Below are 26811 nucleotides of genomic sequence, written 5' to 3' on the forward strand. Positions count from 1 at the left end.
ACCCCCAACCCAACCAGGTGTAACACACACGCACAAACAAACAAACACACACATACTGGCCAACCTCAAGCACACATAAACATATGATCCCTGTCTCATTCTCTCTCTCTTTCTCTCTCTCTCGCTCTCTCTCTCACATGCATACATACACACACACATAGACACACACACACACACACACACACATCCCCCCTCCCTCCTTCAGACTCAGTCTTCCCTCTCCCAGCCTCAGTCACTGGTGTATTGCACCAGAGCGGGCGTGAGACCAAGCACGGTGGATCAAAGCTTGCGAGCCCTACCACCACCACCGCCTCGCCCTCCACCCTCTCCTACTCGTTTACTCTCTGCACGCGCTCACGGCTGACTGTTGCTCTGTGCTTGCCGGAGCAGCAGGATGGGTGTGCATGCGTTCCAAGCAGCGTGCTCTCCCTCTTCGGACTGCAAAAGGACAGCGGTCAGCATACAGACCGGAAGCACAAACTGACTCTGCAGGGAACAAGGGAGAAAAAGAAAGTGGAAACCCAGGCTTTGTTCAGTCACAGGTAAGTGGTTTCTGCTGTGCAGTGTTCTTATAAACAAAGTTTTACAACTTTGCTTTACTTGTTTTGATATTTTCAGGGATAAACCCTTTTGAACTTGGTTCCAGGCAGCACTAAAGACCTTATATGGATGACAAACATTTACACTGTTACATTCTGGATGTGGAAGCTGCTTTAGAGCCTTATTGCTATTTCCCGTTACAGCGCCATGTTGATCTCATTTGTAAGCAGTTGATGGGATTCCTTGTCTGCTGCTGACCCGGTCACAGGCTCCAAGTTTGTTTCCAGCAAATTGCTGGATGTTTAGATTTGATGTGTTCGGAGATCAAAACCTGACTGCAAATAGTTGTGAATGCAGGCACTTTACATGTATATTCAAGTGCCAAGAAAAGAGCAGGCAAATCGACCTTGAGGGAAATCAATGATTTATTGGCGCTTCATTTACATCTGTAGTTGATGACTCTTGATGTAACTGCGCGCCTTTTTAACAGGCTTTTGTACTCTGGCTCACTCTCCCCTGGTTCATCCCACTCTTGTAGTTTATCTTTGGCCACAGCCTGCATGCATGCTCATGCTCACCAGCACACAAGGACTCTTGATAGGATACGTAGATGAATGCTGTACCTTACACAGACCCAGCTACATCTTTTCAACTTTCCATCCGGTTACTGGAGACCAGGAGCTTCTGGCAATGCTGTGTAGTTTTCAAACTACAGTAAGCATATTTGTGCGTATGCATGTATTTGTATTGGTACAGGTTTGTGAAAATGTGTGTGTACGTGTGTGTGTGTTGTATGTGTGCATGTGCAGGTGTATATGCGTGTGTGTGTGTGTGTGTGTGTGTGTGTGTGTGTGTGTGTGGTTGCCTGAATATTCCTTTCTTGGCGGGAGTGGTACTTGAAACAGGAGCAGAGAGAACAAAGCATTGGACTGTACAAGAGAACAACAAGCACTCCCCAGATACACCGTGTAACAGCTGTCTACAGCAGGAAGGAAACCTCTTCATAACTGTGTCTTTCTGAGAGTGTTTCTGAGTGTGTTTGTGAGTGTGTGTGGAAAGAGAGAGAGAAGAGAGATAAGGGGAGCTCTATAACAGTGTGCAAGACACTGTGTGTGTGTGTATCTGGTGACATGCCTGGCTGAAACCCTACCTCTGTGTGTTATGGAGATGGCACTTCATTTCGTTGTCACGCAGCAGGCCAGCAACCTTGAACAGAGCTATGAAAAAAAAAATACTGAACTGCTCTGGGGTCACAGAATTCTGTAGATCTTCCTTTTATTTGTTGTCCAGATTATATTACATTATTTTGGTTTAATCTCTCAGTGTAATATCAGGTTAATCTCGCCCTCTGATTAATGTTTCTATAGCGACTAAACCAAAGAGCTCTGCTGGTAAGAGTAAGTGAGTCCCATTGTTTTTTAGTTTTTAATATGTAAATAAGAAGTGCATAGCTCTCTGAACTAGCTTGAGATAATGGCTGCTTTACATCACATCCTGCCTGTCTGTGGTTTCTGCCTCTCATGTGATATCCAGCAAAGCTCATGAATAAAGAACTGAGAGTCTTTTCATGGTCCATCCCCTCCAGGGGATAAGGAAAACCTTGGCCACACTTTCTCTACAGTACTGACTACCTAATACAGTACTTAATACAGTCGTTTGAGCCGTAGGAAGTGTGAAAATCATTTTCTCAAGTCCCTCCTGGTCAGATATTATTCCTTTTTAGGTTAATGTCTCTACTTTGCCATAATGAAGTCTGTAGTTCAGCTGTCACAATATCCCAGTCTCACATTAGTTATTTCCGGTGTTTCTGAAAAGTGAGGAGAAAATGGCACGTTGTCTCTCACCATTTTTAGTCTCCAAAAAATGGTAGTGGGAGCAGTCAGGGTGAGTGTATGAGCTCATGAGGGAGCACTCTGCGCGGAGTTGATTAGTGTAGATTAGGTAGAGAAGTGCTTTCTCAGATGCCTCTTCTAGTCTTTCTGAAACGGAGAGGTCATTATGTGCCGGCAGTTCAGATATGTGCATTTTAAATGATTCCAACCTCCATATTCTCGCATGCATGAAACATATGTATTCAGGCTCAGACCTTCTTAAAACACTCGCTGGATGAAACAAAGGGGAGAAAATTTGTCCCTCAGAACTAAGGTCCAAATTTAGACGACTAATTTTAGGCAGAACTTGTCATTACGTGAGAAGCATGGTGGATTAATGTGATACTTAGTCCCCATATCGAACCAGCAGGGGTTACCATACCGAAGCGGCAGGGGTTATCTGCCTCTTTGCAGCTGAGGAATAAGAGCTGGGAAGACAAAAGTCTTTTATTTCATTCCTTTGCCTCACTACTAGGGGCAGACGTTTCTGATCCTTCCACTTTGAAGGCACATCATGAAAAAGAAGTCATGTGTAAGGTAAAGCTCTCTCCTTCTGAGCTGCATGGACTCACTGGGTGCCCCCCTCTGACTGGCTCAGCAGATATCGTTCAGCTTGCCACAGTCTGACAGACATTATCCTGCTGCCTTTACATGTTGGCAAATGACACTCACCATGCCATTTCACTGATCCAACTACTGGAATCTGTGTACCATTAGCATTTCCCGTTGGGTCACAACAGTGTCAAGGTGGCTCAAGGATGTAGATAAAGGTCTCTGTTAAAGTGTGTGTGTTGGGGGGGGGTATTATTCTTGCATTACTATGAGAGAGCTGATGGGGTACACAGCAGGAGATCGCAAATAAATCCACTCTGTTAGGCAATAAAAAAGCACTTTAATGGCAGAATGAGGGAGGAGGGGTGAGAAGACCCATCCAGTCTATATTAGAAAAAGTAGATGTTTAAATCATAAAATTCCTCTATAATTACAAGAGTGTAGATCAGTTATTTTTCTTTGAGTTTCCTAGTTTCATTGCTGCCATAGGAATAACTGGTAATGCAAACAGATTTCATTAATGCAGTGCCCATTAATATTAAAATGTTTTGCCACTGGAAATGACAAATCCTTAATTCTGATGGTCCAAAGGTGTTCAACAAACCGATCAACAAGCCTTCTCTTGGTGTCTACAATATAAAGCTGATTACATCTCTTGCAAGTGATACAGTAACTCCTTGCAACTCCTGCAGCAAGGCGAGAGGAGAGATGGATGATGATGATAGCGGATCCTTGTGTGCCAGTTATTTTAGTCGCTGTGTTAATAAATTTACATGTAGCGCAAAAAGAGTGGTTGGAGGCTACAGTACAACAGTCATTATCTGAATGGTTATTTATCTCGCTCTTAATGAACATGTCTTTGATGTTTTTGTCTGTAGGAGATTAGTGGAAAATCCTCACAAAGCGATGTGGTCTCTGCATCATCCTAAAGGACTCTGAAGTGTATAACTATATAAGTATAAAATTAGCCACTGTTTTATTTGTAGGATGATACATAGGCTTAAAAGTCTTAAATGTAGATTGTTTATATTATAGGTCAGTATGTCTACTTTCTGAAAAGGTAAAACATGAGCAAAGGCATCATCTACGACTTCCTTAGGAAACCCAGAGTTTTGAAAATGTTCACACATATGTCCATATTTTTCTGGAGGTTTTCATTCTCACTGCAAATGCACTCAAGTCTATTGTAGTAAGAGATGTAGAGATATTCAAAATTTTACTAAACAAGGGAAACAGGATGCTTCAGACAGAGGTCCTTCATTAGCTGTGCAAGCAAAGTACTTCTGAATTTGTAGAAAGAGGAAATTTATATTTGAAAAAGTAGATGTTTAAGTCATAACATTCATTCCATGGGGTTCTAAAGATCCAAAAGTGAAGATCAGTTCTCTTTTTTTTTTTGCTTCCATAGCAACAAATAGCAGTGCAAACAGATATATCATTAATGCGATGACCATTAAACTTAAAATTAAAATGCATTGCCCATGGAAAATGACAAATTCTTTTTTCAGTTGCGCACAGTTGACGAATGCACAGCTAATGTGCAAAAAAGAGGCTACTGTTGTTCATATGGTCAGTAGTTAAGATTCTTGACTTGTATGTGTAAGGTTGCTGGTTCAAGCCCTGCCAATGTTGGGCCCCTGAACAAGGCCCTTAACCCTCAGTTGCTCAAGTTATACTCAGTCATAATTGTAAGTCACTTTGGATAAAATTGTCAGCTAAATGCCGTAAATGTAAATTCATCCTGTAACATTCTCATTTGTGAGAGCCAGTAATTGGTCATGCATGCACTGCTGAAATACACTTAGTCCTTAACTACTTTAATATTAACCTAATTTATGTGTACACAAATAGGATGAAATTTAACTTGAACAACTTAAAAATGACAGAATCCCAGCAAAACTGGATTTGCATCAAATAGATGAGACCTCATAACCACTGGCATCACATATGGCTAGGACACTCCATCAATGCTAGACCTTCTCTCTGCTCTCCATGCAATGATGCCATTAAAACATTTTTTGCTTTTGAAGATAAGGCAAAGTAAACAAAACAAAGCCAACTCTTGCTTCTTCAAATCAGAGAAGGTCATTCAGTATGTTGCAGTCCCTCACTTTGTGTCTGTAACACATTTGTAATTAAGGAGAGAACTGCAGCATATTGCTGTCTTGTATTGGGTACAGAGCAGCTTATTCGAATTCACAGACACTGTGCATGCAGCCCTGCGGCAGTGTTTAAGCCAACACGGATTTCTTGGGCCACAAGCATTCAAGCTTTTCTCCTTAGATATTATCCCTGTCTTTTAAAGTACATATTCTTACAAGCTGCAGAAACAAATGCAACAAGACAGTACATAACATGAAAGAAATTAATAACTACTGCCTTATTTCCAAGTATTCCTGTCACCTTGTAATGTTTCATTCAAGTTATTTTTTAACTACATTGTAAAAGCTTTGTGTGCTTACAAGGAATTTACACCATTCTACACTGTGGAGCCCCCATTACGTAATTTGCTGTATGTGTGTGTGCATAAACAAATTTCTTAACTAATTAAAACAACAGAGTAGCTATTTGATAGAAGGATATTAAAAAGAGGAATGGTCTATTCATTTAGGAACAGTGGAAAGCAAGCGTGCCTGTGTGTGTGTGTGTGTGTGTGTGTGTGTGTGTGTGTGTGTGTGTGTGTGTGTGTGTGTGTGTGAGTGTGTGCAGTGATGCATACAGAGGAAAAACTCCTTATCCAAATCCTCATAACGTATTGATCAGAAGGTGTAAACACGCTCTACTTGTCTGTGTTTTGTGCCTTCTTGGGATCCTCTCCTGTAGTGTTCTCAGTTTCCTCATGGTGCTGTAACCTTTCCTCTGCCTCTTCAGTCTTCTCCCTTTCTTTCTTTCAGCCTCTGTCTCTCACTCACTTGCACCCAAGCACACACATACATTCACTCACTCACTCACTCACTCACACACACACACAGACACACACACACAGGTCCTCAGGGGACAGATAAACACATTCTGTAGTGTCACCTTGGGACAAGAAGCAGGCAGTGTTTTCTCCATCATGTGCACTCCCCGGGCCTTTGCCAGTGGCAGAGTTTTATTTGGGTCTAGGGATGCATTTATGACAGCAGAGGCTCTGGCAGCGATCTTTCACCAGCAGTATTTTCTAGCCTGAGCCATACTTCCATATATTACCTGCCATTTAGTATATGGCTTACTACATTTGAATTTAGTGTTTATCATTAATTTTTTATGTTATTGGTTTTGAACACAATAAAATGTATATAAAAGAAAAAATTTATATATATATATATATATATATATATATATATATATATATATATATATATATATATTCAAATTGTTCATCATTATTTGTAAATTTTTAAAAAGTTGCCTTAAACATTCATCAGATGTTAAACTTTGAGATTTTTTAGACATCATCCTGCAGGTGCAGCTCATTTAAAGCACTCATTACTGTGTTTCTCAAAAATAGCAAACTGCAAGATAAGACTCCAAAACATGACAGGCTGTGGTAGGCTGCCCCAAGATGTCTCAAGCTATGGTAGCTAGACCACATTTGCTTACAGGAACACTGATTGCAACTTACACAAACAGCATGTCAATATAAATCACAATATAGTGCAAAATTAAGCACACACATCACAGAAAAAGGCATTTAGCCTAATGGGAACTGACAAGTCTTTGATATTATTTGACCAACGTGGTTCTCTCCACTCTCAGAAAGATAAGCTGTGACCATTTATGGACACCCTTGTAAATGCACTTTTTTTCATTTCATAAAACTTAGGTTCATATAACACACTGAAGACAAATATAATAAGGGTTTTCCAGATGTTCAAAAATAATATTGCAACAAGTGTCTTATACACTAAAATGCTATTAAATAATACTTTGATCACCAAAACTAGATCACAATGCCATCACGGTCACTGGCTCACAGGTTCTGCTAAAGTAAGTTCCATTTCAAGTAATAATGAGCATTTAGGTGAGAATCCCCACAGATTCTCTGAGCTGACATCCTCTGGATAACAGAGTGACAGTAAAAAGAGACAGCTTGGTGAGTCCAATGTAGCTCTTACTCATCAGCCATAGAATCTAGAGATAGAAAGAAGAGGAGAGAGAGAGAGAGAGAGAGAGAGAGAGAGAGAGAGAGAGAGAGAGAGAGAGAGAGAGAGAGAGACTAACAGACAGACAGAAAAGATGAGTTCCATTCATATGCTGACTTTGCTTGTTGGGCAACATCTCGGTGAGATGAAAGGATGCGTGCTCTTGCATTACAATGATGGATGCCACGTAACACATCTGTACATCTGTGCATGGTGTAGGCCATACTGAGTCCTGAAAAGGTTCCCTGTGTGTGTAGGAAAGAGAGTGACAGATAAAAAAAAACAGGGAGAGAACTGTGATGCAATAGTTTTAGTGAGTGGCATCCAGCGTCTTTCTTAGAGCATTTTTCTTCCGTCTTCTTCATCATACTTTCTCTTTCTCTATACCCACTATGCACACACCCTCTCTCTCTCTCTCTCTCCCTCTCTGTTTACACAGTAGCATCAGTATGTCTGTTTAGTTTACAGCTATGCTAACCTTCATGCCAAGTTCATCATAACACACTATCACACTGTGACCTGCCCACCTGCTACCATTCATCACATCACACTTCCTACACCCCTATAAACAAAATACACATATACTCCTATACACAGAAATGGCTCACCAGGCACAAAGAGAATAATGATTCAAAGGTGCATTGAGTATGGGTTACGCATGTGCTACTTAGAATTAACTCAAAGGGGAAGTCAGTAATATCATGAAAACAACTTTGGTGGCGCTTGTCCTAGGATTTGTCTTGGTTCTTAAATACCTTGTGATTCATGGTGAAACTGTACATCTGCTGCACGTCTTCAGTGATAAACAACCTTCTGCTTTTATATGCTAAACTGAGAAAACAAACAAACAGCACACAAAAACGACCTCATGCGCATGAGCACATGCCACGCTGTTGCCTTGGAAACACATATGGAGATAAAGAAAGCAGCAAAGTGTTATATTTTTATCTCCAAGCAAGTCTAATAATTATGATTTCTTTTGTGGAGATGCAAGAGAACGCGCATATAAAAGAGGAAGTATAATGTCGGACCCAAACAAGGGGACAAATGGCTAGATATTTTTCCTCCTTTAGGTCTCTGAGCACAACAGTGACTTTGTTGTTATGAAGGAGGATGTATTTGTAATGGGAAAGGTTACTTCTGTAACTGGAGTTTTTAAGTGTGTTTTTATCAAGTTCAAATAAAGGCTGCATGTTGCTGTCACAGAGTGAATGCTGACATCAGGACTGAACCAGTGTCAATACTAGATTACAACATTCCAGGCACAGTGTGGAAATCTAGAGAAGATCTGAAGACAATATTATGACAGGCAGCATTTGCCAATTAAGATCACATCTCCGTCCAGTCAGCTAAATAGGTCTTGGATTTGTTAATTATATATTATCATTGTGCTAATCATTGCAATGAATGATGAACATCAGACCCTCCTTGACAGTTTTGTCTCATGGTTTTGTCAGAAGCAGACTCTACATGCTTCTGTCTAAGGAGGTCAAACAATTCCGACCACAGTGGAATAGGGGCTGCTTAGGCAACAAATGATCTGAGCAGAATTACTCCCATGAAATATTCGACCAAGAGTAAATTATGATGTTAAGTAAAAATATTTTGCCAGAACCCAGAATCCTGGCTGTATTGAATGTCTACGCTTAGTAATATAGCTGGGATCCAAATAATTTTAAAAAATGGTAGCGAGCCAACAGCAAAATTTATTTTGAAGGTGAAGCAACAAGAGAAAAGTTAAAAAGTTTGTTTGTTAATTTATTTGTTTTCAAATTGTACTCAAAAGCCAGGAGAAAAAGTACTTTACTATGGCACAGATAACACATACCATAACCCTGTTCAAAATAGCTACAGATTATAGCTAGCCTTGGAGCAGGCATTTTGAGAGACACTAAGGCTGAAAACTCTCCTCTCATTTCTTCTCTTTATCCATATATATACACACACACACACACACACACACAGTCTGTATTTGTTTTTATGTTCAGTTCCGGTAGGAGGAGTGCCAGTGGAGGGGCTAAGTGATGTGTGTTTGCTGAGTCGTGTCGGCCCGCCCTCCCCATCTCCTGTGCTGGTCCTTCCTCCATGAGAACAGAGAGATGACCATGCACGGCCGCTGGTTACACAATGTCCTGGCCATCATTTTCTTCCTCCTGTTCTCTGCAGGTGAGTCCAAAAGCGATCACGTCGACACACAGACAGAAGATATCGCACACAGAAAAAACATATCAAAAGAAGAGCTGTGAAAATGCTGAATTTCATTTTGCACCGAGCTAACAGAACCCAATTTGATATTTCATTGTTTCACCAAGTCAAAGGCAAACCAGATCTTAGTGATGCTTTAGGAGAGGACAACAATTTGTGCACTTACTCTAATTTAGTGGCTATTGAGTTATGTCATTGGGGTTGATGTGAACATGCCCAATCAAACTAATCTGGTTGGTAGAGTGGATCACAATAATCATAACAATAGTTTCATACTAGGTTAATGATCTGAATCACAGTTTTTCTGTCTTCCACATTGTCAAAAGACCTGTTTTAAATTGGTGTAAAGGAGAGTGCAAGATGAGCAAAATTCTTCACAAATGCTAGGGGTACAGGGATTTGTAAATGTTGGAGAGAGGTGACAAATGAGAGCTTGTCAAAAACAAAGCTTTGTTGACTTCAGATAAAAGAAGAGAGAGGGAAAGAAAGAGACAGAGAGAGAGAGAGTGAGTGTGAGCTTTCATAGAGATGGAGAGAGAGAGTGTGTGAGCTTTCAAGAGGTGCTGTTGAAGAGGCAAGCAGATGAATTATGCCCTGTGACAGAAAAAGTAATAGCACCTAAACCAATGGCAGATATATGAGAAACTGAGATGTCCTGCTAATTACAATCACATACCATATCTTTATCAATCCAGAAAAAACTCAGTAGTACACACTTATGGAAACTATATAATATAACCATCCTGCTTTACCTCTGACATCTTTTCAGAATTCAGACATGGTAACTGTAACACAAACACACAATTATACCAAGTCATTTAAGGACAATGCCTACTTTTAAACACACATCTGCAATTATTGAATATATTTTAAAGGAAAACCTCTCTCACAGTCATTCAGTCAGTTGTTTTGAGCAGAAACACATCTCCTTTTATTATAAAATTATAAAAGTTGCCAATCAAAATCATTCCTTTCCTGAAGATAATGAACCTACAACAACCCATACGTTGGTAAAAACGTGTCAAATAAACAATAGATAAACATTATCTATGATGCCAACATACTGATTAAATGTTTGTCTATACATCATCCTGTTCAATGGGAATGAAGTCATTAAGTCATTCTTTCGTCTGTGCTCAGTGATACCCTTACATTTATTATAGAGTCAGAGGTGTTGACATGACTCAGTTTACATGTCCAGTGTACATCTCTGGTCATGTCCTATCTCTCTTCAGCACTGTTTGCTCAAGACTGCACCTGTCATTTCAGCTCTCAAGCTGTGTGTTTCCCTCGTCGTGGGGTTCTGCTGAGACTCGGCGTCTCCGTGCACTGTGGTCAGATGCCTCAGTGCATGGCAAACCAGAAAGCTGATGCTGAAGCAAAACCATGTTTGAGGAAATTGTATTAGAAGTGTGAAAGCGGGGTTTTTCCCAACTTGGCTCTGGTGCTAAAGCAAAAAAAAAACAAAACAAAAAAAACCCAAAGCAGTGAAATGCCAAGGATAAAATAAGCATGGCAATGACTACACTGCATGTTTTCCACTAAAATGTATAAGACATAAACTGTTTGTTTAGAGAAAAAAGCAAGAAAGTAAAGCTTTCTCTTGCACTTTCTTTAATATAATATTGAGAAAGAAAAATAAATCCAATCTTATGGCTGCCCAAGGACTTCACATACAAGTGTGGGTGCAATTTTGTATCCTAAGCTGAGATCAATTACTGCTGCACTGAAAAAAAAAATTACTGTTGCATTGAAAAGACAATTACTGTTGCATTGTGTGAGACAAAGACATTTATACTTTGCATTAAAATGCGATCTGTATCTAGACATCTTATTTGAACTGCAGGGTATGCAAATTGTACATGCGCACAGCATGCATTGTGATTGGTTGTGATTGGAATGTGATTGTAGGTAGCCTGGCTCACACCATAATCAAATATTGGGTGGGTATGCAGTCACGTCAAAGGCATTTGTGTTAGGAGAAAGGACCCATCCACAGTATAGGCACATCATCAATGTAGTCCAAAGATCACTGCAAACTGCAGTCACTCACCAACAGGTCCTCATCACAACTTTTGAAAGCAGGTCTGTTGCCTATTGCCAGTTCCCCTATTGAATGGCACCTGGACATATTCAAAGTTATTAGATCAGTTTGGTTTGGTTTTGTTATTTTGTTGAATTAATACCAGATTTCCTGCACCTCTACACACTGCATGCAAGAATATCTAATCATAAGGGAACCACAAGGATCATTTAAAAAGACCAAATGAAAAACATGGGCAAGACCAGATCATTCATCCTCCAGATGCTGATATTCAGATACAAACCGTGCAAAGTGTAAATGGAACTAAGGCGGGCATGAGGATGTCATGATGAGGTACAGTGGCAGTCAAGGAAGCAGAAACTAGCTCTGGTGCCATTTCAAATTCAGGTTTGAGTAGATGGGGTAGGGAGGAGGCGTTCCCTCCTAAATCACTTCAACATGTGTCTGACAATGCTGCTGGTGAGCTTTGAATGAAATACACATCAGAACAGTTGCCATGGAGAGAGAAAGAGAGACAGAACGATAGGTATTCAAGCTTGCTGTTAGGGAGGTGCCTCTGTACCCAGTGCCCAAAGGAGAAGCCTTCATTTCCCATTCACTCTACTCTGCGAGAAGTGGACATGAATGGGGTCAAGCCAATTATCTGTGAAAACCTATAGGGTGTTAATGATGCAGCTGGCAGAAATCAAAACACATTGATTTGTTTTTAGCCACCATAGTGAAAGGAAATAAAACAGGTCTCTACAGGTGGTTTTCATTTCATACGCCTACCTTTTGCCTTTTGTTTAGTTTTTTTCCTCCCCAGGAATATGAGAGCCTTGCAGCTCGACTCCTTGCTGCTTTGGTTGATGGATACACAGCCTGGGTGCTCAGTCAATGCTTTTTATGAGTGTAGAGGTGTTCCTGGAGGGCTCTCTGACTTGTCTTTAACACTCCTGATTTATTCCCACTGTACAGCCCATGCACAGGGGTAATTGGATGTTTTAGGGCATTTAAAAGGGTCAAATGGAGCCAACTTCAAATTGTTTCCTGTTTTGTAATATATTTTGTAATATTTCTCATTCTCATGTTCACATATGCATTTCAAAATACATTGCTCAAGTTCACTTTCTGAATATGTGTTTATGAATGAACTAAATGCCTATTGGCATAGGTCACTTGTTTTATTCTATTTATGTAATGGTGTGGTAATAAATATTACATTCTTTTTCCCTCTTTAACAAGAGGAGAGAATAATTTAAAATATATATATTAATTACACTTTATTGTTTGCACACTAATTGCAAAGATGGCCTTCCTAATGATTATCTCATGTATCATTATTAATAGAAATGGGAAGTATGCCTAAATGCTAGAAGGCTCAGTTGTTTTTCACTAAGCTCTTTGGACCTCATTCTAAATATTTGTGCATGCAAGACCCTGACTTTCAAGGCATAGATGCGGTCAGCCAGTTAGCTTTCCTACAATGATTTGCCATTGATTTTCAAAAAAAAGTCTCACTGATGTTTATGAAAAGCTGTGCAAAGCCATTTAGGCATTGCTGACAATTGATTTAGAAATATGACACTCCCACTTAGGTCTCCACTTCCCTTATGAACATGAACAGAATGGAAATGTACTCAAATGTTTAGCAAAGTTTCATTTTTGTACTTGAAATACTAAAAATACTTCATTAACTTTTTGAAGCATTTATCTTCTTTTTTCAAGAAGTCATCAGCTCATTGTGCCCCTGAATATTCCCCTTTGTCATCATAAGAAAACTTCCATTTGCCTGTATCAACTGCAGCCTTTCGAAGTATATGCTATAAAAGTATGCTATTTTTGAATTACCAGTCCCAATCTCTAGTATGCACATTAATGATCACACTAAAATGATTTTTAATCCTGACAAACACTACTAGTTGCTTTATTGTTATTGTTATTAGTTATTGTCCTCTTAACATACTATTTTAAGTCCAGTGATCTCCAAATTGTAAGGCAACAAGATATTTACTAAGTACAAACAGCAGTTTTCTTTTATAGTGTAGGATGTTTTTATTTTATGAATGTAGCTGCAAGGTAAACATTTCTAATATTGTGGCTCATGAGTGTATACACAGGTACACCTTTGATGCTCTAAAGCTTCCTGCTTTGAAGAGAGATTCTCTATCATGGAGAGCAGAGGAGCCCCAAACAGGGAGAGCACCTGAGTTAGGATCCCCTGAATTTTTCTGTATATCCCACTTATCTGTCCTTCAAACTCTCATCTATATGCAAATGATGGTATTATCATGCTCTTCCTCTGGAAGACTGGATATGAGTTTAGATGGGAGTGGTTGAGTTTGTGGCCAGACTCAACAGTTAGTCCTGATGAGGACAGCCTGACTCTGGATTCTGGGGAGTTTTTGTTAATATAAAGAGGGGATTGGGAACAGCAGAACTACTGCTCTTGTCCCTTATATGCTAAGATATCACAACCTTTTACAGGTTGTCAGGCTTCATCAACTGTGTGCGATGTCAGGACTATTTCATGGTGGTTTTGTTTGTGTGCTGGGGTGCCAGCCACAATGGGCTATGGACTAAGGAAGTCCATAATGTGTCATTTATGATATTCAAAGCCATATTCAGCCAAACTGCCTTCCTTTTTGACAGCAAAAGATCTCACTTTTTATAAGAAGCCCCCTTCACACTTTGGGACTGAAAAGACACATAAAGGCATGCATGGGCAAAGTTGTAATTAAACATAATGAAGCATTCTGCCTGGTACTTTTATCGGAAGAATATGTAACTGTTCTGATCCCTTATAATAGAATCAGTATTACCATTCATTTTGAGGTGTATAACATGTTGTCTATGATACTCATTTAAAAAAGGTGAGACTTGTAGCAGCAGAGTGACTTGTCATGTCTTCTTAGTGTGTCTCAGTGTTTATATTATGAATGCTAAATATTTGATGATGTACTGAACAGATTTACTGTGAGAGTAAAGGTGCATGTATATATGCAGTGTCAAGTCAGACAATGATCAGTCAATTATCATATTAATATGTACTGTATATGTTCAAATGTGAATGAAGTAACTTTCGCAAATATATTTATATAACGTCTGCACTTAGGAGGTTGCTATAAGTTCTGCATCTTGCATTTATAATGCATTTTTTTGTAAGTAGTATTAGAAAGACTGGTTATGTGTTGTAATTATGAAATGTCAGCAAAGTTCTTCTGTCTCAAAACAACCTTTTTCATATTGTCCTTCTTTGGGACAGCTCTTTCAGCCCACTTCAGGATGTGCGAGCCCTATTCAGACCACAAGGGACGCTATCACTTCGGCTTCCACTGCCCCCGTCTCTCTGACAACAAGACCTACATGTTTTGCTGTCACCATAACCACACAACCTTCAAATACTGTTGCAGTGAGAAAGAGTTCCAAAGCATCATACAGCTCAACATCACTACCAATTCTGATGGCATTGCTCACAAGTAAGTGGAAAGAAGTGGGATGGGATGATAACCGTGATTAATGTATTTGGCTGTTCGCACTTCTTGACATGGCAAGTAGTTTATTGCTTTCAATGGCAGATGTCATTCAGTCTTCTATAGCTGAAGCTGACTAGAAAGATGCTCAGGAAGGACATTAAGGTAGCATGGTTCTTGGATTGTGGAGCAGATATTTTGTTCATGCTCAGATAAACAACAAAAAACAGAAGTCTCACATTTGTCTATATAATCATTTTAAAAAAATAAAAGGAGTATTGAAATAAATCTGTAGTTGCTCACCAATTTTTCCACATTTTCTTGCTCAAATGTAAATGGTGAAGACTGAATTTATTAAAGGGCTTCAAGAGCGTCATCAGGTTGAGTGGTTTGTCTTGTAATTTCATTTTCACATCATTGGGATATAAATGACGAATATTGGAATGATGCTTGAAAATACAAAGTGATGTTACAGGTACTGTTTAAGGGTGTTTTTTTGTTTGTTTCTTTTGATGAAAATGGACATTGGCTGCAAAAGAAAATCTGCATTTGTAAGAATATGTTGAGAATGCATGACCTCCACATTTTTATCACAGCCTTTATGAATCTATAATATTCACAGAATGATAGAGCATTTTTCTCCATTGACAATCCATTGCATGGCTCAAGCCTGAAATGTAGTGAACTGACCCAAGGTCATGTGATGTTCCTCTCCTCATCTTAGCTTATTTATTTCTCCACTCAACTGAGGATGGCACATTATAGGTATACCTACTTAGAAGTGGCGTGCAGTGCATACAAAGGATACTCCCACCCCCAACCCACACACACATTTTGTTAATGCCACATAAACTTAGGCTTGACTTTAAATTACTGTACACAAATGCAATTACAATTACAAATGACAAAACAGAAGTAGCATGTATGAAATATGATATTTTTTTATTTTCCATATATTAATTTTCTATGTAATGCAAAAAAATCCATGAATCCTACAAGTACAGCTGTTCAGCAAGGTAGAATCAATAATTTCATATGCATACAGTATGCCAGTAAAGCCAAAACATGTATACAAACACCAAACTCACCAGTCTGTTAGGCTTAATTGAAAATAAAGTCCATCCTCTGCTCCTTGGCCAGAATATTATGCTGTGAGACAGCTGTTACCCAGATATACTTATCGTAGTTTGTCTTATAGAAAGTACATGCATACATTTTTCCTTTCTGACAAAGATTTATAGGTAGAGTTAGCTGACCTCACTGAATTATTATAAGTTTCTCATGGAAGATTAGCCTTGAAATTGCTTTTTAATTACATATGCTACAATATCTGTCTCATTTGCAGTCACAAAATCTAGCTAGCTAACCTAGTAAGCATGTGCATAGAAAGTGATAACTATGGGCCAGCTCCCTTAATAAAAATCATAAATCTGATTGGTCAGATTTGCCAATAGACCTGCATTACAAAACCCTTCAAAATATCATCAGAAGGGTCACACAGGCACATACACAGGAACAAGTCCCTGAAGCCATTCTAATGAGCAGTTTTAATTGGTTATTACTGCTATCGGACAGCTGATATGCATCCTATAGCAACCAAGAAAATGCATAATAGCATTTTGAGCTGGTTTATGTTTTTGATTTTACTTTATTCATGAAATAAATGTTATATTGCATTCATGAAATACTGTATAATCCATGAAAATCTTCCATATACTTTTTTGCTACCTGTTTTCTGAAGGGTTAAAGGGCCTGACTTCACACCACTACTTCTTAGTGAGATTTCTTTCCCTTTATAATCATACAAATGTAAAATATAATACATTGGTATCTTATCAAGTGACATGCCTTTGTTTGATCTATGCTTTTTGATATTCCATCATTACATTTATTGTATATTTTCATACATAGATTTAATTTCTTATCTCATGATGAAAGAACTTCTTAGTGGACTTTTTAAGAGCTTCCTATTAATACAGAAATGAAGTCAGAGCTCTACAGAAGGCAAAGTTATATCACCTGATTTCATTTGTGCAATTAAGTAACATACAACAACCATGTGTAGTATGTAAATGCAAACAATTCCATGATGCAGAATATCTTCATTTTTACCATTACATCTAAATATAGACATCAGCTCATCAGGGAAGCCTGTAACCATCAACTGGCACTAAGCAGGCATAAAAAGGAATTTCACACTTCAGGCTCCATCTGATCCTCCCAGGCATCCATAGTCTCTGAACAATGGCCCTCCACCAAAGCCAGCTGTACAGCTCTGATCTCCATACCCAGTCTTATTAGTATCTTGCCAAAGCAGTCTCAGCAGCAAACACAAGGCAATTAAGCCACCTTGCTGTCACTCATGAGGCTGTGACCCCTATTTTCCTTTCATCGCTTGATTAGAGTAGAAGGAATTTGCTCTGTTTTCCATTATTGGGATTTTTCGTTCCTTACCCAGAAGGGTTTTAAATATTTTCTCAGAGGATTGTATTTGTTATGTCCCTGCTAGGGTGTAATGCTTGCTTCTAATATTGAGGAGCAGATACAGTAAAAAGCTGCTTATGGTGGAGAAATGATGCTATGTGATGCTACAGATATGGAGAAAACTGTGAGAACTTAATAATAATAATTACTATTATTATTATTATTATTATTATTATTATTATTACTATTTTAGTTTTTCATATAGCACAACAAAAAGCAAAGTAAAATAAACAGTACAAAACTAATTAAAACAATTGGGCATAAAAGCTCAGTCTAATTAAAAATAGTATTAATCAATGACTAAGAGTATGAGTCACGTAGAGAATTATGGATCTTAAGGTTGCAGCAACTAAAAGTGGACTCCCCTGTGCTGGAACGGTATTTGAAATGAAAAAGGAAAGTTTCTTAAAATCAATTCTACAGAAATATGGATAACCAGTGTAGTCAAATGTTGATATGTGATCCCCCATTCCTGGTGCATGTGAGCATTCTAGCAGCAGCATTCTGTACATCTTGTAAATTAGCAATTGCGCTCTCAGTGGGGCAGATAAGAGGGTGTTGCAGTAGTCTGTTTTAGTTGACACAAATGCATTTCTGTTTCTAACTGTTTCAGCACTGGACAGAATGTCAGGGACCGTAGAGATAGACATGTGTTTTCTTTAAACTGATACCACTATCAAAAATGGAAAAGGACAGATATAACTGCATGTCATCTGCATACTCAATAAAGCAAACGTTATGTTTATTAATGATACCAGCTTCAGCAGGAGAAAGCATGTTGTATATAACCAGTCTCTAACCAGTCAAGTATAATCTCATTATCAACCACATTTCAAAGGATGCACTGAGGAGTTTTCCTATATTTAAAATATGTTTCTGTCACTAACTGTTAATTATTCTTTTCTGTCTCATTTCCTCCTGATTGCTGCAGCAATTACACTGCTCTCATTGGCGTATGGGTTTACGGTTTCTTTGTCATGGTCCTGCTGGCTCTGGACTTCCTGTACTACTCAGCCATGAACTATGAGGTGTGCCGAGTCTACCTGGAGAAGTGGGGATTGGGCGGCCGTTGGCTGAAACAGGCTAGGAGCAATTGGCACAGCACAGCAGTGGATCAGGAGTTAGAGCTGAGCACTGCAGCTGCTTTGAGCCACGACCCCCAACAACACCATGATCCCAGACATGGTCTCAGAGGAGAGGCCCAGAGCCCCACCCTCATGACCTTCCAGACCTCCACAGCCTGGTGAGTCTCTTTTTCTCTCAAATGCATAGTGACTATTTCCACATAAAAGGTAACAGTTTTCATGATCCTGCCTATGGTTGTTATGAGTCTTCTGAATCACAACATGGCATGAGTATATGAGTCATGAGTCTTCTAAATGAGCACAAGTCAGTTTGTCCTTTGCAAGCTCATTGTTATGCACATGCAGTGAACAAAATGGATCATGTATATGCAGACTGCATATATCAGCCTCAAAAATCTGTCAAGTGTACAGTCATGGCCAAAGGTTTTGGGGACTATTTAGCTTTTTTTTTTTAAGATCCTCTTGTCAGATGTTCATATGATATAGTGCAATAGTGGTAAGTACAATGAAATTATTATTTTTATTGACAAATACATCCAGTTTAAGCAAAGACCTAATATTTACAATGTTTACAGTCTTAAAGTTTTTTAAGACTTGGCATGCTGGATATCAGCTTCTGGGCAAAATCTTGACTGATGGGAACCCATTCTTGCCTGATCAGTGCTTGGAGTTGATCACAGTTTCTGTGTTTTTGTTTGTCCACCCTCTTTTTTTAAGGATGAACCACAGGTTCTCAATGGAATTGAGATCTGGGGAGTTTCCTGGCCTTGGACCCAAAATTTCAATGTTTTGTTCACCCAGCCACTTGGAACACCAGGTCACAAGGCAAAAGTGATAACCATCATGCTAGAAAAAGCATTGTTCATCACCAAATTGCTCCCAGATCGTTGGGAGAAGTTGCTTTTGGAGGATATTTTGATACCAATCCTTATTCATAGCAGTGTTCTTAAGCAAAATTCTGAGCAACCTCACACATGAATGCACTTTTGATGCAATGCAGTCATGACTGCCCATGTTTCCTAGTAGGTAACCATGGTTAATAGAAGAAAGCTTTAATCACCACCACCCTTTTAAAGCAACCAGTCTGCTCTTTTAATCAGTATGACAGTGATATCAGCTGCTTTGTACTCGTTAATACTTTCTTCTGAGCTAATGAGAAGATCACTGAAATGATGTTAGCAGGCCATTTTGTGGCAGGGCTGAAATACAGTGTCTGGAATGCAGTAATTTTTGTGATTAAGTTCATTTTCATGGCAAGGAATGACTGCAATTAATCGCAATTCATCTGATCACTCTTAACAATCTAGACTTAATGCAAATTGCCACCATAAAAACTGAAGCAGCAAACTTTGTGAAAGCAAAATTTGTGCTAGTCTCAAAACTTTTGGCCACGACTGTAGTGTATACACAGTTCTTAACATGGAATGAACTAAAACATCACAAGGCACTTCAAATCTAATGAACATAATTAAATGTTTAAGGACAAAATTGCACAATTAACAGTTCAATGAGCATGGATTTGATACATTGATAATTAAATAGTAATGAACTTGTTCAAAATAGTAATACATGTCAAAATTTTTGTTGATACCACCTGATCATCTCACGGAACAAGTGGACAGACATGCTGAACACTGACTTAAGAAGTGTCCTAAGCAATTAATTGGAATATTTGTCAATCTACTGCTGAAACTTAATTGCACTGCACTAACAGACTAAAGGTATCAAATACTGGTCCTGATGGAGCGCAGCACTACATAGTTTAACCTGCTATGATCAAATGATTCATGTGGTCTGCTTCCCTGGTTCCTGAAGCAAACAGCACCCTTGTTGAAGGCACTACATACATTTTGACAACAATTTTTCATATCTAAAAAAAAACCCCACAAAAATGTAATTACTGACAGCAGGACTAAGAGTTCCATTACCTACCAGGAGCGTCCAGATGCCCAAGGAACTTATGGTGATGGAGCAGTGACTTCAAGTTGTCTGGGTTACTGATGGATTCCTCACAGTCCTTTAAAACAGAAGGACTCAGAGCCCAGCCAATCTACAGTCTTAAATCACAAGGATAGAGAAGCATTTGAACAATTCCTTTAGTCAATCAAAACAATTATGGACTGAGCAATTAGGCCCATTATTTGTATAACACAGAATTATTAATTATTTTTTGGATTGGTCATCAAAAATCAAAGTAGACTCATTTCAAAATGCTTCATGATTTCCTACCTGCAGGAGATCAGGGACAGGCAGGAAGTGCCCCAGTCAGGACAGAAAGTCCCACATTAGCGTCTGAATAGCAGAGTCATAATCCGGACCAAACTCCACTGGAAATATATGCTGTAGAGAGCAGAGACAGGGATATAAATAATGGAAATACTATAAATGTTACCACCTAACTAAATGAAATTCAAAATTCATTTTTACACAGTTAAGATTGTTTATTATCCTGGAAAGGCATTTGAAATTACTGAAATTTGTGGAATTTCTGGTACTCGTTTCATTAGGGCTTTACCACATCTGGTAAGAAATCTTCACAGTGTTCACAGATTTAATTAAAAACACATAAAAACAGAACTGACTAAATAATGCACAATTAACAGTTCAATGAGCATGGATTTGATATATTAGAAGGATTAAACATGCTTTAAGGACTTAGGCAAACACCAAAAAGCTGTGCGGGCTTGCAGTTGACAGTACTAAGAGATTGTGTGATCATGTGCATGTGTGTGTGTGTGTGTGTGTTTCATTGGGTTTGCTCTTGGATTGATTTCATATTCTGTGACTTCCTGCCAAAATGTACCACCTACCATCTTTTACTGTGTTTCGAATTTTTATGAGAAAATTATGAATGAATACATGCAAAAGAACTGAAGCATTTGTTTTGGAATGCTAACCCACTACTTGACATTATAAACAAACTTTCCAGACAAACATTAAGTCTACCAGTTAAACAATAAAGATTTTCTATGTACAGTCTGCACTGACTTAAGTCAGGTATGGATGCTGCAATGCACTTTTTTGTGGGGGCTTCCATATTTTATTCACCATGAATGTAGGTTTCAAAACACTGATATATGCATACTGTTATTCATCTCTACAACACTAATTGCTGTCGCAGCACTGGTTCTATTATTGTCTATTATGATAAAAATAAATAACCATATAAATGTATAGTTTCATTTCTTTTCTCTCAAAATCATACAGGACCACTATGATCACATTCCGGTCCACTCTGGGTTCCAAGCCATAAGTCCATATAAAAGTTTAAAAGAATTCACACTTGCTATTGGAACATAAAATCTATTAACGGTCCATTCTTTTGTTTTATGGTCACAGCAAAGCTTGCAAATAGTTTACTTCACATTTCTCCTGCTGAAGCACGTCTGATTAAAAAACGTTGACTATGTTAAGGTTAAAGAATTTTTTGTAACTGAAGCACTATTTGTTAACAAATAAATCTTTTGAAAATTCTGGTTTTACATTTTGCTAGTTGTTGAAGTTCCAACACATATACAGCTCAAGGGAATTGTATATAAGTTAGGCCATAGAGTTAAAACACCAGTCTGCAGAGGTAAAACACCAGTCTGGAAAACCAACAGCAACATAAAAGAATAACCCATATTCCTTCATTTGAAAACAAGACAGTGAAGTAAGGCTAAATAGGAAGATAAAACTAGAGAAAAAACTAAACAAACAGGGAATAAACAAACAAAAGAAAGTGAATAAGCAAGGCCAAGGATGGAGCCAAAGCAGAGACCAAAACACAGGCAAATGGTACAGATGGTGAGGGAACCGTGGTGGAAATGGAGAGGGTGATCAGTGAACCGAGGAAGAGTGTCATATAGTAATAACACTCATTCTCTACTGAGATGTCTGTCATTTCCAAATTGCCTCAAGAGCCAATGTCTGTTCTAATGTCATGCTTTTATATCAAACTAATCAAGTGGTTTTTTTATCTAGTTGAACAGCAATCTAGCTACAGAATATATTTTAAAATGCAAAAATTGTCATCAAACTGCTTGTTCCCTCCTCCAGCGCACTGTCTTGTCGTTCTCTCCTTTAGTGCATCTGGAAAGAGTGAACTGGGCTGGAGGCAGACAAGTGGAATCTAGCGTGTAATGTAATGATGATGTGCCTCAGCCTTTGAAACGAAGAGGTGCTCTCACAGCTCAGAAAGGCATAGATATACTGCTGGGTTGCATTTAACTGTTTTTTATGATTCAGTCTCCTGAAGCTTCAAAGCCTCTAGAAAGAGCAATAATTGTAACACTAGGCTAATATTACAGTCAGTGTGTCTTTAGATTTTCCTGTTGTCATCTAGATTGCATTCAGTATTTTATAGTCAGTGCTCAGCTGCAGGCCTAACAGAAGTAGGTCTGCACCCTTGGGCAACAGAGGTTAAAATAAAATTCATAATTGGACAATAGAAGGTAAATCCCACTATCACTGGGACAATTATTGCCCACAATTAGATTAACTAAGGTAACACTTTAATAGCTATTAAATGGCCACTAAATAATTATTGGCATAAGTCCATGTGAGGGAAAGGCAGCTTGGTATATACTGAAAACAACTTAAAGGTATGCACAATTTCCAAGTTTACAATTAAGATTTTAAATGGATAAAGTCTGCAAATTTTGATGGGGGAGGAAACTCAGTCAATCATTCAGGTTAAGATGGCGTACTCAACAATTACCACAGTTTTAAAATTGCTTTTATTAATAGATCCTTAAAGTTTTTTGTAAAATTGAAAATCAAAGTTAAGATTGGACTGACTCCAAGAGACATTGTCTGTGGTAGACCTATATTTGAGGACAACTGTTCAGTCCAAAGAACAATGCTGGTTTAACGGTCAGAGTCCTCTGACACTTAACTGCATGAACCTCGGAGACAGAGGTTCTCACATACCAAACCTGCAACACTGCATAAAAGCCTATCACTATACATTATAAATGAGAGTCAAGTTCAGACGCTTTTAAAGTAGGCCAGAGGAGTACACACCTGCTAGAGTGTCAATCGGATTGTGTGAATGACAGGGCAAAGGTCATGTTGCTAGACTGAATTGGACATTCATCACTATAAACGTCTGTATTCATATCTTATTTAATTGGGCTGTTTCTCTACAGTGCTACACTATTGTGCTTGCATAGCCAGTTGCCCATATTTATCTGTTTTTATTCTAAAAGCAGTAGTCAGCACAATTACAATGGATTGTAATGGAATATATATAAGAAATGTCTGTGTTGCCATTTGCAAACATGCACAACCAGGGTGGGGGGGGGGGGGACCTTTCTTAGGATGGTTTCAGAGAAACCAATCTAGTTTATCAGCCAGTTCAGAAGTATACAGTGGTCTACATGTAGTCTAGGAATGTAAAACCCCAAATCTTTATTAATGACACTATCTGCAATAAAACACAAATAATGGCTATTGCAATAATGTACCTAAACTATATGTACTATTCACTGCATATCATATTACCAGTAAACACAAATTAGGAATTTAAAATATGGTAATCCAATTAAATAACTGTCATAACCAAATCACATTTAACCGAAATGTGGTCTTGGAGAAGTGCAATAACAAATTTGCTATTCTTCTTCAAAAAGCAACTCATTATCGTGTTAAACACTGAACTAGCAGGTTGTCTTAGGTAATGGAGAGATTAATTGGCTGTTGAAATTATGAATAAAGAATAAAAGAACAGAACATATTACATTCTTGTACTTGGCCACAATCTATTCATTTCATTGTTCTGTCATTAGTTTTTGTCATTATCGTTTATATTACACAACACTCTTTCACTAATCCCGAATGCCCTTTATTTGATGTTTCAGGTTTCTTAACGTCTTGTTACATATTTCATCATTCCATTTTTAAATCTGAAATTTGTGGTGAACTTCAGTTTTAAAAAGTGTGATCTGCCCTGGTCTTTTTGGTGGAGGTAGGATGTGGGTGTGTGTGTGTGCTAGATGAACTAGCTGAATATAGGCCAGAGAGCACTGAACTGCGCTGCAGCCTTCATCTTCTCTGTACACTTTGGATTCAATTCATGACTACTCACACCAGCACACACCAGTCTTGACAGTAATCACAATAAGACACCGCTGTTCTTGGTTTACCCTGTGCAGTTTGTTCAGACCTGCAATATGCCCTAATTAAACTATTAGAGGGATAAAATTAACCTAGTCCTATAGTTTGTGTAGCCTCAGGGGCTACATTTAGATTTCAACAGGACATAATCTTCAAATAATAGGTTTGTTTTTGATTACATGAATGAATCTGTGGTGACTGAAATATCATCCGAACATGGTAAGCTCTGTACTTGTTTACAAACCAGTGCTTTTGGGAATCTCCACTCTGGTTTATGTGTTTACACATGCAATTGGTATGCAGACATTTGCTAATGTGCTTGTATCCAAATATAAATCTGATGGATTATAGTGAAATATGCTCCTTTTTATATGCTCCTTTTTCCTCGATAAATTTCAGTGAAAGATCAGACATATAACACACATTAAAAAAACAGAACTCCTGTGTAAACATCCATAACTGGTAACCTTTATTAGGTTTGTGTGTAGGCATCATATTTGCTTTTCTATCTTGCCAGGTCGTGTTTGTTTTCAAAGTGACTAAAGGTCCTTATTTAACTGTATATAAGCATATAGCCGCAACAGGTGCTGGAGAACAGCTGTTGCTCTGTAAGGGTATAACTCAGGCTTGCTTCTACAAGAGAATTTCATAAAGTTTTTTCTTTTCCTCTCATTTGTGCATGCATACAAGGTGATTTTACTTCAGAACCATTTGACAAAAGTGTAAAGAAAAAATAATAGATTTTCTCTCTCTCCCTCTTTGTCTCTTTCTCTCTCTGTATGTGTCTTTATAGATACTTGAAATGTGACTTACTATAATGGACTTTGCTTAAAGAGCCATGGAGGAATGGTCATGCCCTTCTGGAACCCCACTCTTAGTTCAGTGTCCCCTCCATGGCTCTATCAATCTTTATGATGTGGATGGTGTGCTCCAGCACTGAAGGCTCCTCTCCCTACTCTCATGACCAGCAAGGAGATTCCATCACCTGCTCACCTCCAACTCTGCAGAAAGAGTGCTGTGGCCATTCCACTGTGGAGTTTACTGCAGTAAACAGCAGCCTGCACATCTGGGGAAGCTTACTGGGTAAAGCTTCCTGTCTTCTAGTCTCTTCAACCAATGAAACAGGGTTAAGCTCTTTTTCGAAGAGAAAAGTTAGAATTCTAGATGTCCCCCTGCAAGCATTTTGTCTACCTTGCCTACCAAGACCTGACGTTTCCTAAAGCAGAGGAAGAATTATTTATTACAGCTGCAACTATTGTACCATCTCAGTAGTGCTTTGAAGAGTTTAAATATGAAGGTGACTAGAGAGAACAGATTCAAGACTAACTTAAACTAGTTAAAAAGTGCATTTAATTCTATAGTTTACACCTTCTTGCTTTACTTTATGTTAAGACAGCAAAATAAATTGATTGGGTTAAAACATGGATTGAAAAATTCGATCTGGTGTCCAAGCACTCAATGGTACTTGTAATTTTGCAATATATTGAAGTACTTTTAACTACTGAGGTTGAGTGTGTCAGATAAAGCAATATATAATGGTAGTAGATGTTGGATTTTACCTGTGTGTGTGTTCCATATCTAATACCTAATAATGTGGTAGAGCGTTTTACTTTAGCCAGACAAAGCTATTCGCCTGACAGACCCCTTAGTGGATATAAAATCCTCACAGTAGTTTTGTTTCCCCTGTGGAAAATGTGCACTGACTAAATGTGTGTGATTAAGAATAGGTAAGGCCAGGCTAGTTAGGCTAGTTAGAGCATAGGCGTTAACCTGCAATAATGGACAGTATTGTGTTATACTGTATTAGAAAGAGACCTTTTGTGATCACATTTTTTAGTGTTCTGGGGGAGTCTAAGTTTTCCTAACTGGAAGACACTCAACATGGCAGTAACTGCTACTGGTCATTGTATAAGTTGCCTTACAGTAAGTCTATAGTGCACACCTAACGTGTTGCGTAGTGATAGACACCGCACTGCAGGCATAGTATGTCAGTGCACCTATTCTTTGTGTGGTTTTACAACTGCATAGGGTGTGTGGATGCAGTACCGCTGTAATTGCACTTATTAACTTTTTATTGACACAAGCTGCAACAAATAAAGATTTATCTTTTGCAGTGTGTTCAGTGCCTTGTTCATCATTTCCTGATTCGCTTTTCATTCACTTCCCTGAATCTCCCAGCGACATGCACATCACAAACTGTAATGACCTTGTGCCGTTCCCTGGTTTTAAATTCAGGCTTTGGGAGTTCTAATGGATGCACACATCTGTATGCGATGGGTCAAAGCAACTCAGCTCTGATTGTTAAAAGCTTCTCTGTAACTCACAGCAACACAGGCGTGATGCTTATTTCCAGCC

The 26811-nt window shown here is 38.6% G+C and overlaps 1 protein-coding gene across 2 annotated transcripts; it reads left to right on the top strand.

The window, feature by feature from the left end:
• The first annotated feature begins 271 nt into the window (after positions 1-271).
• Positions 272-26536, top strand: shisal1a (shisa like 1a). Of its 2 annotated transcripts, XM_027006831.2 has the most exons (5): positions 272-542; positions 9079-9256; positions 14584-14797; positions 18207-18518; positions 25250-26536. In XM_027006831.2, coding segments are annotated over exons 2-5 (594 nt in total). In that variant the 5' UTR covers positions 272-542; positions 9079-9189; the 3' UTR covers positions 25251-26536. The 2 variants fall into 2 exon arrangements, with proteins under 2 accessions (XP_026862632.2, XP_026862631.2); XM_027006830.2 differs by lacking the exon at positions 25250-26536 and having other exon boundaries at positions 18207-18522.
• The last annotated feature ends 275 nt before the right edge of the window (positions 26537-26811 follow it).

This window comes from Electrophorus electricus, chromosome 2 (genome assembly GCF_013358815.1).
Source record: "Electrophorus electricus isolate fEleEle1 chromosome 2, fEleEle1.pri, whole genome shotgun sequence".
Taxonomy (NCBI): Eukaryota; Metazoa; Chordata; class Actinopteri; order Gymnotiformes; family Gymnotidae; genus Electrophorus; species Electrophorus electricus.

Bases quoted from the DNA above. Each gene is read 5' to 3' on its own strand.
- shisal1a (XM_027006830.2), top strand. From the start codon at position 9,190: ATGACCATGCACGGCCGCTGGTTACACAATGTCCTGGCCATCATTTTC. The intron at 9,257-14,583 runs GTGAGTCCAAAA...TCTTTGGGACAG, and splicing joins CTTCCTCCTGTTCTCTGCAG to CTCTTTCAGCCCACTTCAGG. The intron at 14,798-18,206 runs GTAAGTGGAAAG...TGATTGCTGCAG, and splicing joins TCTGATGGCATTGCTCACAA to CAATTACACTGCTCTCATTG.